Source organism: Chiloscyllium punctatum, chromosome 2 (assembly GCF_047496795.1).
Source record: "Chiloscyllium punctatum isolate Juve2018m chromosome 2, sChiPun1.3, whole genome shotgun sequence".
Lineage (NCBI taxonomy): Eukaryota > Metazoa > Chordata > Chondrichthyes > Orectolobiformes > Hemiscylliidae > Chiloscyllium > Chiloscyllium punctatum.
Window position 1 is genome coordinate 43,193,090 of NC_092740.1, and position 15,861 is coordinate 43,208,950.

Genomic DNA, 15,861 nt, shown 5'->3' on the forward strand with positions numbered 1-15,861 from the left:
ATGCCCGTTATAGTCTACCATTATATCAGGAATAATTTTTAGACTCTTGTCTTTTACATGCTAATGAATCTCAAATATGGATGCTAATATATCTCAAACTTTGATTCATAAATACTGGCTAATTAATTTAAAGGATTTAAATGTGTAAATATTAAGTCACCAAATATTTTTTAGACTCTGAAAGCATTATCAGTACAAAGCCAAAATAAATTCAAATGTATATAATACTTAAAGAACTGTAAACAAACAATCAGCCCTTTTGTCACAAAATGCCAAAGAAGAAATCTGTTGAATTCAAACATTTCCTAACTTCATATCAATAGAATAATAAAGATTGCTTAAATGGAACAAATTACTATGAAAATAGTCTTTTGTCCAAATATGACCTTGACTTGTTCTCTTTCACTTATACTCTACAAAATCTCAACTTGCCAAAGTACAACAGTAATTTTAATTCAACTGCAAGAATATGTAGTATTATTGATGAACAATGGTCTAAAGTTAACATGATTGTGCAATGGAATTCTTTTCACTAACATACTCAGGCTGCAGCTGTATTTTAATCAAATTTGTCACAATATTTCCTCCTTCTTCAGAAAAAATAGAAACAAAATTGTATTTTGTGCTTGGGAGCACATATTGTAGTTCTTGTAACTGTCGTTGCTTGAAATTGCTAAATGTGTAGTAATTTGATTTTATTTTAGAAAATTGCACAAGAACTAGTTAGTCAACTCAATATACTCCAAATACAACTGTTTCAATTTTATGACGGATACATTCATTGCATTAGTTAGATATGCATCCAACATTGTTCACAAAGAAATGAACTGTGATGCTTTTGAGCACTACTTGTGAATACTTAAAAGACGTTAACTGTTGTAGTATGCCCACAAATTTCTCACTTCCAACATTGAAAAATTATACTTTGCAAACAAAATTGTGCAGTTAAAATCTAATATTACATATTAGCATGACAAAAATTCCAAGAGTTTTTATGAGATTAATGTTACTCTCAAATTACAATCACAATCCATACCAGCATACTCATTGATCCAACAGCCATTGGTTTATCTTTCAGCTCTGGGGCATCTTTCATTTCCACAGCAGCATAAAAAGCATCCATGTCAATATGTACAATCGTGCGACTAAGGTCACGGCTCTTCTCCAGTTCAATTGCAAGTTGCTCCACCTAAATAATCAATAACAAGATCAAACCATTCATTTTTAAACAAATCAGACAGTGATTCATGCTATGCACAATTATTTTTATCTATGATCAAACCTGCTTGCAAGAATGAGGTTATTTCCTCTCAAAGAGTTTTCTCACTTTTCTCCTTTAGAGGTCTCTCATATTGTGCTAGTATGGTACCATAGACTTCAGTTATATAGACAGTCTACAGAAAATTGATTGGGTCTCTTTAAAGCAGGAAGACATAATTATTTTCAAAATTATGATGTGTAATGAGAAAGTTTATACAGGTAGTTCTAGTGCAACCCCGTATTACAGAAAAACCACGCTACAGAAACTATTTTAAAAGTTTGCACTTTAGAAACAGTGCCCCCAATTCATCAATGCGTTTTAGCGAATTCGTGTTAATGAAACCTACGTTATAGCAGAACAACCTGTAAGGAGAAACTGTTCACTGGCAGGGAGATCATAGAGTCATAGAGATGTACAGCATGGAAACAGACCCTTCGGTCCAACCCATCCATGCTGACCAGATATCCCAACCCAATCTCGTCCCACATGCCAGCACCCTTCCTATTCATATACCCATCCAAATGGTTTTTAAATGTTGCATTGTACCAGCCTCCACGACTTCCTCTGGCAGCTCACTCCATACACGTTCCACCCTCTGTGCGAAAACATTGCCCCTTAGGTCTCTTTTATATCTTTCCCCTCTCATCCTAAACCTATGCCCTCTAGTTCTGGATTCCCCGATCCCTGGGAAAAGATTTTATCTACGTGTGCTCTCCATGCCCCTTATAATTTTGTGAACCTCTATACGGCCACCCCCAGCCTCCGACGCTCCAGGGAAAACAGCCCCAGCGTGTTCAGCCTCTCCTTACAGCTCAAATTCTCCAAACCTGGCAACATCCTTGTAGATCTTTTCTGAATCCTTTCAAGTTTCACAACATCCTTCTGATAGGAAGGAGACCAGAAGTGGCCTAACCAATGATCTGTACAGCTGCAACATGACCTCCCAACTCCAGTACTCAATACTCTGAACAATAAAGGAAAACATACCAAATGCCTTCTTCACTATCCTATCTTCCTGCTACTCCACTTTCAAAGAGCTATGAACCTGCACTCCATGGTCTCTTTGCTTTGCAACACTCCCTAGGACCTTACCATTAAGTGTATAAGTCCTGCTAAGATTTGTTTCCCAAGATGCAACACCTCGCATTTATCTGAATTAAACTCCATCTGCCACTTCTCAGCCCATTGGCCCATCATCTGATCATGATCCTGTTGTAATCTGAGGTAACCTTCTTCACTGTCCACCACACCTCCAATTTTGGTGTCATCTGCAAACTTACTAACTGTACCTCTTATGCCCGCATCCAAATCACTTATGCAAATGACAAAAAGTAGTGGACCCAGCACCGATCCTTGTGGCACTCCACTGGTCACAGGCCTCCAGTCTGAAAAACAACCCTCCACCACTACCCACTGTCTTCTACCTTTGAGCTAGTTCTGTATCCAAATGGCTAGTTCTCCCTGTATTCCGTGAGATCTAACCTTGCTAACCAGTCTCCCGTGGGGAAACTTGTCGAACGCCTTACTGAAGTCCATATAGATCACATTTACCGCTTTACCTTCATCAATCCTCTTTGTGACTTCTTCAAAAAAACTCAATCAAGTTTGTCAGATATGATTTCCCACACACAAAGCCATGTTGACTATCCCTAATCAGTCATTGCCTTTCCAAATACATGTACTTCCTGTCCCTCAGGATTCCCTTCAACAACTTGCTCACCATCAACATCAGGCTCACTGGTCTATAATTTCCTGGCTTATCCTTACCACCCTTCTTAAACAGTGGCATCGTGTTAGCCATCCTCCAGTGTTCCGTCCCCTCACCTGTGACTATTGATGATACAAATATCTCAGCAAGAGGCCCAGCAATCACTTCTCTAGCTTCCCACAGAGAGTAATGTGAGTGAATAAATATCAGCCAAAAGAACCAAGCGGGAGATGAAGAAAATTCATTTTCTTTCTATGTAGCTACCTTTAAAATCAGTAATGCAATTCCCAAGAGGGTAGTGGCAGCAGATTCAATAATTTTCAAGTGGAACAGATAAATACTTGAAAAGGAAATACTTGCAGCAGTGTGGAAAAACAGTAGGGGTGGGGCAAATTAGACAGTTCCTTCAAACAGCTAGCAGAGACATGATGAGCCAACTAATGTCCTTTCATGATACATCGTTCTATAAATATCAGATGACAGAAATTTACTGAAGACATTAGACCCATCATGATATAGCATTTCTTCGCGGAATATTTTGGAAAGGAAGCTACCATGTTTGCCTGTTAAAGGTGTTACCCAAAATGTTTTGCTCCCTTCTGGTTTACCCCAGTTTCCCAGGGACTGAAGAGCTCATTCCAGAGTCACAATGTTCCATCCACCAAAACGTACAGTGACCGTGATCTTTACAGCAAGACAAATCCAAGAAAAATGTAGGGAACAGCAGGTAACCTCTTCATATGGTCTTTGGTTGCGCAAAACCCTTCAAATCTGTCAACCTGGAATTCCCCTCCAAATTTGGATGCCAGCAAAAATTCATTACTATCCTCTGCCTACTGCATGACAACATGCAAGTTAGGATCCTCACCAAAAGATCCATCAAAGTCGCAATACCGGTGCAAACTGGTGTCAAACAAAGGTGTGTCATCACATCAATATACATATGCACCTGCCTCTCAACTTCCATTTTATATCAATGGAGTTTCCCACAGAGTGCAGCTAATCTCCAGGATGAGTGGGCAAACTGCTCAACATGTCTCACCTTCAATCCAGTAAAATTTGGCAACTTCTGTTATTCCCAAAACTATCAAGCTTTACACAGTGAGCCTCTGGACAACATGGGAGCCTCCACTCACATAGGGCTAACACTGACAATGAAATTCAGCTTTGCTTCCAGTGTGCTGGCACAGCCTTCCAGAATCTGAGGTAAAAAGTATTTGATGACAAATATCCTAAACCAAGCAAAAAGCCCATTGTCTGTGGAGCTGCAGACATGGACAACATAGAACTGACACCTTAAATTCCTTGAGTTACATGACAAGCATAAAATCCTGTGCACCTTTACAGAAACGTGTACATAGAGGTATTGGGCTTAAAAACAGGAGCAATTGTTAAATAGAACACAAAAATTGTAATTTCAAAATGATTTTGACTATTGTGAATTCAAATTGTGAAATCTTTGATTGAGTGATTACCCAGCATTTAGAAATAAAGTTAAAGAAGTATAAAATTGAGATGCTATTGCTAAAATTAGCTCAGATCAAGTTAGAAATTAAAATACCTTGAATTAGAAGATAAAAGAGAAAATAAAACCTTGAATCGGAAGAAAACAAGAACAAACAGTAATAGAAAAGGAGAATGAAAAGAGCAATTGAAATAAAAAAGCTGGAATTGGAAAGAAAGGAGAAAAAGCAAAGAAATGGAAAGAGAGGAGAAAGAAAATCAAAGAAAAAAGGTAAAGACAAAGGAAAGAAAAAAAAAATCAATGGAAAGCAAAGTGGAATTTTGTAAAAAAAAAAGTTGGAGCGCTAAAGAGATACAAAAATCAAATTGCCTTGGCTATAGGAAAGTTTAGAATGGAGGGAGAAAGGAAAAAGGAACGGTAGTAACTTAGAGAATGATGCTGTTTCCTCTAAAGGGTTTGATTCAATTATAAATTTGTGTTTAATATTTAAAGTTACAGAGGATGGAGGTGAAAGATTATTTACTTCATTTTAAAAGGTAGCTAGCCAGATTAAATGTCCAAAAGATGTTTGGACCTTGATTTTAGAGAGCTTTGACAGGTACAGCAATGAATGTGCACAACAGTTTTCAAAAGAACAAACTGCAGACTATGAAAAGATTGATAAAACAATCCTCAATGCTTATTAGCTTGTCCTGAAGCTATCAATTACTATTTAGAAGTTTAAAAAGTCTAATCAGATATTTGTAGAATTTGCAAGAGAGCAAGAAATGGTATTGGATCAGTAGTTTTGATCACTGAAGTTAGATAACAACATTTGAGAAAGTAAGAGGAATGATTGTTGAAGCATTCCAAAATATTATTCAAAAAACCTACAAGATTTATTTACACGAACATCAAGTACTGAAGTTTCAAGCAGCTGCTGTTCTTGTAGACACTCAGTATATTTCACATGAACAGCTAATATGTGGAGGAATAGTCAAATAGGAATCCACAAGGAAATTGGAGGAATAGGAAATCTGGGATGGAAAAGGTAACTTTAGGGAATAAGAAGGACACCATAACAGAGGAATAAGCTAGAACTTATAAGTGCTATATTATCTGACAATAATTATCAAAAATTTGATTGACTGATTTATTGCCACATGCAATGTTAAACAAACATTGAAAATCTTTGTTTAAGAGCAGAACAGGCAGATCTTAGTAAGCAAAGATGTTCAGATTGGAGGTTGTAAAAAGACTTATGAGGCATACAGGTTACAATGCACAAGGCATGCACTCGGTGAGATCGACATTAACAAGATCAGCATTATTTGAAGCTACAAAGTCCATTCATCAGTCTAATAATATCTGGGAAGAAGCTGTTCATGAACCTGCTGGTGCATATTTAAGCTTCTCTATCTTCTGCCTGACGGAAGTAGTTGTCAGAGATCATTACCGCGGTGTAATGGGTCTTTGATGACACTCTAGATTAAAGTGGTGCTGGAAAAGCACAGCAGTTCAGGCAGCATCTGAGGAGCAGATGACATTGGTGACACTGGCAGCCTTTCTGCGGCACTGTGCTATATAAATGGAGTCTGTGATGGTCTGGGTTGTGTACACCACTTTCTGTAGTTTCTTATGGTCCTGGGGAGAGCAGTTGCTACACTAGGCCGTAAAGCACCCGGACACTATGCTTTCAGTGGTGCATCTGTAGAAGTTGATGAGGGTCCTTTTAGACATGCCAGATTTCCTGAGCTACCTGAAGAAGAAGAGGTGTTGTTGTGCTTTCTTGACCATCTACATGGGAAGCTGAAAATGTGTTGCTGGAAAAGCGCAGCAGGTCAGGCAGCATCCAAGGAACAGGAGAATCGATGTTTTAGGGCATAAGCCCTTCTTCAGGAAAAGATGTGAAGCTAGAAAGTCAGGAAAAGAAGGGCTTATGCCCGAAACGTCGATTCTCCTGTTCCTTGGATGCTGCCTGACCTGCTGCGCTTTTCCAGTAACACATTTTCAGCTCTGATCTCCAGCATCTGCAGTCCTCACTTTCTCCTCCATCTACATGGGAAGTCCAGGACAGGTTGTTGGTTATCCTGACTTCACGGAACTTGATGCTCTCCACCCCCTAGTTCCGTTGATGTACTTGGGGGTGTGAAGTCAGTGATCAGTTCTTTAGTTTTGGCGAGGTTGAGAGAGAGGTTGTACTCATTGCACCACAAGTCAGCAAACTTGTAGATGGCATACATTTGAAATTAGTCAACACAGTCATAGGTATACAGTGAGTTCAGTAGGGGGCTGAGGACGCACCCATAGGGTGGTGGGGAACTCCAGTATTGAGTGTTATTATGGAGCTGCACTTCCCTATCTTCACTGATTGTAGCTTGTGGGTCAGAAAACTGAGGATCCACTTGTAGAGGGTAGGGCTGAGAACAAGGTCACAGAGTTTTGAGATCAGTCTGGAGGGAATAATGATGTTAAAGGCAGGACTGTAGTCAGTGAGCAGGGGTCTGACGTGAGTATCCTTGTTGTCCAGATGTTCCAAGGATGAGTGCAGGGCAAAGGATATGGCATCCGTTGTAGACCTATTACATCGTTAGGCAAATTATAGGACATCTAGGCAGGCTGGGAGGCTGGAGTTGATGTGAGCCATGACCAGTCTCTCAAAGCATTTCATGATTATGGAGGTCAGAGTCACTGAGCAGTCGTCATTAAGGGACATTGCATGTGCTTTCTTAGGTATAGGGATTAGATTAGATTCCCTACAGTGTGGAAACAGGCCCTTCAGCCCACAAGTCCACACCAACCCTCCGAAGAGTAACCCACCCAGTCCCATTTCCCTCTGACTAATGCACCTAACACTATGGGCAATTTAGCATGGCCAATTCACCTGATTTGCACATCTTTGGACTGTGGGAGGAAACCGGAGCACCCGGAGAAAAACCACCCAGACACAAGGAGAATGTGCAAACTCCACACAGTCACCCAAGGCTGGAACTGAACCTGGGACCCTGGTGCTGTGAGGCAGCAGTACTAACCACTGAACAAACCATGCCACCCCCATGATGATGATAGCCTTCTTGAAGCAGGTGGGAATTGCGGCTTGAAGGAGGGAGAAGTTGAAGATGTTGGTCTGCATGGGATCTGAGTGCCTGGCCGGGGACACCATCTAGGTCCCTCGCCTTCCTTGGGTTGACTTCCAGGAAGACCGATCTGATGTCTGCAATGGTGACTGAGGGAACAACTGTCCAGGGCTGTCAGGGCAGGCGTCACCGCACTGGCATTCTGTTCAAACTGAGCATAGCAAGCATTGACTGCATAAGAGAGGGATGTGTCTTTGAATGCTATCTTGTTCTGCTTCATTTTGTACCCCGCAATGTTGTTTAGGCCTTGCCATAGGCAGTGGGAGTCTGTTTTGTAGGTTTGGGCCTCTAACTTGGTCATCTAACTTAAATGAAAGGATGAAGGTAAAAAGAATGACGCTGACATGCTTAGCAAATCTTAATAGAAATGCAAAGATGGATCCTAAATTGATTAAGTATTAACAAAGAGCCTACAATGAAACTGAATCAGAACCAATGTGATCTTACTGAAAACACAATGTAATAATGAGGAAAAAGAGACCACTACAAATACCAGCTGATGAGAAATATGCCATATTTCTCTCTTGATATCATAATTAAATTATACAAGTGTTTCAAGAGCTACCGATGTCAGATCACTTAAGTACAGCTATTTGGGAAATGAAAGATAAAGTACTAGAACACTTTTATTGGCCACAGTTACATACAGATAGAGTCAAATTTTACCAGGCCTGCCATGTGATAGGGGCAAAACTAAAACCATCAATTAAACATTCACCTTGAATTCCAATTCCAGTTTTTGAAGAAAAACAGTCCAGGGCCTTAACAGATTGCTTAGGAACACCCGCTAAAACCAAGAGTGGAATTAAATATCCTTAATAATTATGCATGTTTCAATATGATTTCCTGAATCAGTTTTCGGAAAACTATGCAATTAAACTGGAAATATTCATCTAATTTTTTTCACAAGGTATAGATAACCCTCAGATATATAATCAAATCAAAGTCAAAAGTTTATGTTGCAACTTTTCAAATAAATAATTTATAGTTTGGGAATAAAACAATTTACATCTTCCACAATTTTAAGGAGCAATTGAAGGATGGCAACTTTAAAGAGCATAATTGAAGTTTATCATTGACAACGCCCTAATGGCCAAGACAAAGGAATTCACTCATGACTGTTTGCCATTACAAGGATGTTGCCAGGGTTGGAGAGTTTGAGCTTTAGGAAGAGGCTGAATAGGCTGGGGCTGCTTTCCCTGAAACGGAGGCTCAAATGCTGGCAAATGGGACTAGATTAATTTACGATATCTGGTTGGCATGGACGAGTTGGACTGAAGGGTCTATGCTGCATATCTCTATGACACTATTCACGATGTCCCCAGTGAATCAACAGTAGTGGGCGGCACGGTGGCACAGTGGTTAGCACTGCTGCCTCACAGCGCCAGAGACCCGGGTTCAATTCCCGCCTCAGGCGACTGACTGTGTGGAGTTTGCACGTTCTCCCCGTGTCTGCGTGGGTTTCCTCCGGGTGCTCCGGTTTCCTCCCACAGTCCAAAGATGTGCAGGTCAGGTGAACTGGCCATGCTAAATTGCCCGTAGTGTTAGGTAAGGGGTAGATGTCGATGTAGGGGTATGGGTGGGTTACGCTTCGGCGGGGTGGTGTGGACTTGTTGGGCCGAAGGGCCTGTTTCCACACTGTAAGTAATCTAATCTAAAGTATTCAATTGATTTGAAATAATACATGGGCATGAGGGGTCAGAATCCTTCCAACTGATGAAAGAAAACCTTGTGAAACCAAGTTCAGACTGCAATGCTGACCAACGTGTCAGATTTCGGAGAGAAATTAAACAAACTTTGAGAGCTGCCCAAAAAGCACTTGAAAACTGCATAACAATCAATAAAAACTAGATTTGATAAAACGGCCAAAGTTTGGAATTCGGATGCTGGAGGTAAAATATTAGTACTGTGACTGGTCTCTCTGGAACCATCAAAAGCAAAGTTCAGCGGCCTTATCACACAATCATGAATCATTTCAGGGGAGAAAAAAGTCAGCAAGTGAATAATGTTAATATGTTAAGAGATTCTGTGACAGAAAAGGTAGTGAGAAGAGACGGACAGACGGATGGATAAATAACTGGGGGTCCCTTGTTTATGGGCATCCAGCTTACGAACACACATAGTTAGAAAAACAATCCCAAACAGAGGTGTAATTTCAAAGATCCAATATATGAACATTTCCCATAATTATTAAACCCTCCTTGACATTGTCTTACATTGTGTTCTGACTAGCAATTTGCTATCTTAAAAGAAGAACCTGTTCACCCGGAGACTGCCTGTGTTTATTGTTTTTTGTCATCCCTCAGAATCAGGATCAATATCAGAATTTGGTAAGCAGTTTTTCAACACTACTCATATACTCATCAATGTGATAAAGACTACCTTGAGCAGCTGCTTGCTATTACTAATAATGGACTGTTGTCTTGGCAGCAATAAAAAGCACTGAAAATTACATTTTTGGTAACAACGGAATAAAAGGTTAACACACCACTGCCAGGTACAAATATAAATTAAGTTCCAGCAACAATTCAGATCACTGTGCTGGTAATGCTAAACCAAATTTGCATTCATTCTGCCACTAAAAGTATACACGCAACAGAACGTAGGCACAATATGTATCTTGCAAATTGGGAGTACAATGTCTACATAATACCTCTGCTAATTCCTTGAAAACTGTGGTTTAGAAAATGGGTGCTTTACGTAGTTGAATCTAGTTTATTAAATTAGTGCAATTAGCTTATTGAACTCTCCATCCAAATTTGCATATTTCCAAACACTCATATTTACTGCAATACTATCCAATGTATTTATTTCCACTTTTCTTCCTGTAACAATTCCATTTATTTCTTTGTGATAGCAAAGCAACCAATCATGCTGCATTGCACATGACAGCTTCTTAAATGCCCTCCATTTTTCTCTTTCCACTGTACTAGACCATACGACATAAGAATGGAAGTAAAGGCCATTTGGCCCATTGAGTCCACTCCACCATTCAATCAATGCTGACAGGCATTTCAACACCACTTAACTGCACTCTCCCAATATCCCTTAATTCCTTGAGAGAACAAGAATTTATCAATCTCTGCCTTGAAGACATTTAATGTATCTGCCTCCACTGCGCTCCGTGGCAATGAATTCCACAGGCCCACCATTCTCTGGCTGAAGAAATGTCTCCTCATTTCTGACCTAAATTGACTCCCTATAACTCCAAGGCTGCGCCCACGGGTCCTAGTATCCCCAACTGACAAAAACAAATTCCCAGCGCCCACCCTTTCTAAGCCACGCATTATCTTGTAAATTTCTATTAGATCTCCCCTCAACCTTCTAAACTCTAATGAATACAATCCCAGGATCCTCAGCCATTCATCATAGACAGTGCCGTCCATCATGTCAATCACATTTCCCATTGTTCCCCTTTCACTTCCCTACCATCTCTTTCATAGAGGTTCCACATCCTCGCTTTTCATTCTATTATTTATGATTTCTGGTAATTATGCCCAAGCAGAGCAGGGGTGGCCAGCGGACCTGAAGCAGAGTGGGGACAGTTATTGAGCTGAGGACCATGCTGGTGGTCAGCAGCTTGCAAGCCCATTCAGACCATTCTGCAAGCCCTCTACAGAAAGATTGCGATGTTCATATTTTTAATTTTATTTCTTATTTTCCTAACATATACTATGAATAACTGTAAGGTAATGTAACTATTTTTCTTTATTTTTCTATTTTGTATCTAAGATTTGTAGCTAGGTAAGATGGTGTACCTAAGATGGTGCCCCTAAGATGGTGCCATGTGGGGTGACATTATAAACTTTTCACTGTATTCCTGTAGGAGACAGTGAGGTCTGCAGATGCTGGAGATCAGAGTTGTGAGTGTGTTGCTGGAAAAGCACAGCAGGTCATGCAGCATCCGAGGAGCAGAAAAATCAAAGTTTCGGACCAGAGCCTTTGTACTCCTGTACTTGAGTGCACATGACAATAAACCCAATTATATTCTATTCTGTCCTCAACATCAAACATCAAATGATTTGGACGTGATCACAAAAGGGGAGTTAGTAAGTTTGCAGATGAATCAAAATTGGTAGTGTAGTGCTCAGCGAAGAATGTTGCCTCAGAGTACAGCGGGAACTTGATCAGATGAGCCGATGGGCTGAGGAGTGGCAGATGGAGTTTAGTTTAGATAAATGCGAGGTGCTGCATTTTGGAAAGGCAAATCAGAGCAGGACTTCATGGTGAGGTCCTGGGGAGTGTTGCTGAACAAATTCACCTTGGAGTGCAGGTTCATAGTTCCTTGAAAGTGGAGTCACAGGAAGATAGGATAGATGAGGGAGGCATTTGGTATGCTTTCCTTTATTGGACAGAGCATTGAGTATAAGAGTTGGGAAATCATGTTGTGGCTGTACAGGACATTGTTTAGGCCACGTTTGGAATATTGTGTGCAATTCTGGTCTCCCGCTTATCCTGTTGTGAAAATTGAAAAGATTTACAAGTATGTTGCCAGGGTTGTCGGATTTGAGCTACAACCCCAGCTGAATAGGCTGGGGCTGTTTTCCCTGGAGCATCAGAGGCTGATGAAGTGACCTTAGAGGTTTATAAAATCATGACAGGCATGGATAGGATAAATAGACAAAGTCGTTTCCCTACATTGGGAGAGTCTAGAACCAGAGGGCATAGCTTTAGGGTGAGAGGGGAAAAGGGACCTAAGGGACAACGTTTTCACACAAAGGGTGGTGCATGTATGGAATGAGCTGCCAGAGGAAGTGGTGGAGGCTGGTACAATGACAACGTTTAAAAGGAATCTAGATGGGTATATGAATAGGAAAGGTTTAGAGGGATAGGAGTCAAGTGCTGGCAAATGTGACGAGATTAGGTAAGAATATTTGGTCGGCATGGACAAGTTACACTGAAGGGTCTGTTTCTGTGCTGTATATCTCTATGACTCTATGACGTCTCATCACTGTCTCTTTCACAGTCAGTTGCCACCATTTCCTGAGGGAGACTTTGGGTTTTTCCTCAACCCTAACACCTGCTTTCCATCATCCAACACCTTCACAAGAAAGTGTATGAGTTACAATATCTGTGGAAAGAGTTCTGATGAAAGGTCATCAACCAGGGATGTTAACTCTGTTTCTTTCTCCATAGATGTCAGATCTGCTGAGTATTTCGAGATTTTCTGCAGTCTATTTTAAACACTAATAAATTTGAAAAGTTGCACATATATACCTGACCTTACGCAACTAGTCCAGTTATGACTGTAATTAAGATAAAAGGATGAAGTGTTACCATGTGAATGTTTCCAAACAGCCTGCCCTTTGGATGCTCATGATCTTGTGATCATTGAAAAGTCTTCACAGTGAAACTCATGATTTGATTCATGACACAAGGAGATGACTAATCAAAATTCTAATTTTACTTAACAAAGGGAACACACTATGATAATTACTGAATGATCTTTTCTAGGAAACACGGCAAAGGATTAAAAATTGCTTTAAAATTTTATGCAAGAAAAAATTAAATACGTTTCAGAGAAGTACTGCTCTAAACAAATCCAATACTGCATTAATTTTATACAAAATTTAAATTGAAATTGTTAACTAGCAGATTAGCACAAGAGGCTCAGTGAACTCAGTTGGCTGGTTTGCAAAGCAGAATAACACCATGGTGACATCTTAACCTCATCCTTCACCCAAGATACGGTGACCTTCTGATTAAACTCACCACCAGTCGCTTCTATCTAATGAGAGAGCATTCTATCTAATGGGTGTCGCGCTAGCTTACCTGGGAAGATTTTTTTTCTCTATAAAAGCGCGCAGGTGAGGAACCCGAGGCACTACAGGGGTAGAGCCTCCCACCCGCCCTCCTCCTCTAACCTAATAATAAGACCCGTTGTGGTAAGCAGGTAAGTCCTGCATTTTGCTTGTTTGTTTCTTTAGATCCAGTTTTCTTTTTAAAGTTTACCTTTTAGAGGGATGGCAGCGAAGGCAGTGCAATGTTCCTCTTGCAAGATGTTTGAGGTGAGGGAAGCCATTAGCGTCCCTGCTGATTACACTTGCGGGAAGTGCACCCATCTCCAGCTCCTCCAAGACCGTGTTAGGGAACTGGAGCTGGAGTTGGATGAACTACGGATCATTCGGGAGGCAGAGGTGGTCATAGATCAGAGCTTTAGGGAAGTAGTTACTCCAAAAGTTATAGACAGATGGGTGACAGTGAGGGGGACTGGGAGGAAGCAGCCAGTGCAGGGACCCCCTGCGGTCGTTCCCCTCAATAACAAGTATACTGTTTTGGATACTTGTGGGGGGGACGACTTACCAGGGGCAAGCAACGAGGTTCAGGCCTCTGGCACGGAGCCTGTCCCCGTTGCTCAGAAGGGAAGGGCGGAGAAAGGTAGAGCGATAGTTATTGGGGACTCAATAGTGAGGGGCACAGATAGGCGGTTTTGTGGGGGCGACAGAGACTCCCGTTTGGTATGTTGCCTCCCAGGTGCAACGGTACGTGATGTCTCTGATTGTGTTTTCTGGGTCCTTAAGGGGGAGGGGGAGCAGCCCCAGGTCGTGGTCCACGTTGGCACCAACGACATAGGTAGGAAGAGGGGTGAGGATGTTAGGCAGGCTTTCAGGGAGCTAGGTTGGAAGCTCAGAGCTAGAACGAACAGAGTTGTTGTCTCTGGTCTGTTACCCATGCCACGTGATAGAGAGTCGAGGAATAGGGAGAGAGAACAGTTAAATGCGTGGCTACAAGGATGGTGCAGGAGGGAGGGATTCCGGTTTCTGGACAACTGGGGGTCTTTCTGGGGAAGGTGGGACCTCTATAAACAGGATGGTCTCCACCTGAACCTGAGGGGCACCAGTATCCTTGTGGGGAAGTTTGCTAGTGCTCTTTGGGAGGGTTTAAACTAACTCTGCATGGGCATGGGAACCTGGATTGTAGCTTTAGGGTACAGGACCTTGAGTGTAGGGAGGTTAGGAACAAGGAATCGATCTCGAAGGAGGGTGCCGGTAAACAGGAAGGTGGCTTGAAGTGTGTATACTTCAATGCCAGAAGTATAAGAAATAAGGTCAGTGAACTTGCAGCGTGGGTTGGTACCTGGGACTTCGATGTTGTGGCCATTACAGAGACGAGGGTAGAACAGCGACAGGAATGGCTATTGCAGGTTCCAGGGTTTAAATGTTTTAGTAGGGTCAGAGGTGGGGGTAAAAGAGGGGGAGGTGTGGCATTGCTTGTCAAGGATAGTATTACAGCGGTGGAAAGGACAATGGAGGAAGACTTGCCATCTGAGGTAGTTTGGGCTGAGGTTAGAAATAGGAAAGGTGAGGTCACCCTGTTAGGAGTTTTCTACAGGCCTCCTAATAGTCCGAGAGACGTAGAGGAAAGTATTGCAAGGATGATTCAGGAGAAGAGTGAAAGTAATAGGGTGGTTGTTATGGGGGACTTTAACTTCCCAGATATTGACTGGGAAAGCTATAGTTCGAGTTTGTTAGATGGGTCGGTGTTTGTCCAATGTGTGCAGGAGGGTTTCCTGACACAATATGTAGACAGGCCAACAAGAGGTGAGGCCATACTGGATTTGGTTCTAGGTAATGAACCAGGCCAGGTGTTAGACTTGGAGGTAGGTGAGCACTTCGGGGACAGTGACCACAACTTGGTGACTTTTACTCTAGTGATGGAGAGGGATAAGTGTGCACTGCAGGGCAGGAGTTATAGCTGGGGGCAGGGAAATTATGATGCAGTGAGGCATGACTTAGGATGTGTGGATTGGAAAAATAGGCTTCAAGGGAAGGACACAAATGATATGTGGAGCTTGTTCAAGGAGCAGCTATTGGGTGTCCTTGATAAGTATGTACCAGTCAGGCAGGGAGGAAAGGGTCTTGTGAGGGAGCCGTGGTTTAATAAGGAATTGGAATCCCTTGTAAAAGGGAAGAGGGCGGCCTATGTAAAGATGAGGCGTGAAGGTTCAGTTGGGGCGATTGAGAGTTATAAGGTAGCCAGGAAGGATCTAAAGAGAGAGCGAAGAGCAGCGAGAAGGGGACATGAAAAGTCCTTGGTTGGTAGGATTAGGGAAAACTCTAAGGCTTTCTATAGGTATGTCAGGAATAAAAGGATGACTAGGGTAGGTATTGGTCCAGTCAAGGATAGTAGTGGGAAGTTGTGCGTGGAGGCAGAGGAGATTGGAGAGACACTAAATCAATACTTTTCATCAGTATTCACTCAGGAACAGGACGTTGTTGCTGATGTGAATATTGAGTCACAAGTGATTAGAATGGATGGCTTTGAGGTATGTAGGGAAGAGGTCCGGGGAATACTGGAAAGGGTGAAAATA

General features: G+C 41.7%; 1 protein-coding gene across 2 annotated transcripts in view; it reads right to left on the reverse strand.

The window, feature by feature from the left end:
* polk (polymerase (DNA directed) kappa) overlaps positions 1-15,861 on the reverse strand; it is a 79,277-nt gene that overhangs the window by 40,934 nt on the left and 22,482 nt on the right. For both annotated transcript variants that reach the window (XM_072547823.1, XM_072547821.1), the window contains exon 4: positions 1,037-1,189. In XM_072547823.1, coding sequence (XP_072403924.1) covers positions 1,037-1,189 — 153 coding nt within the window. The remainder of the gene's footprint in view (positions 1-1,036; positions 1,190-15,861) is intronic.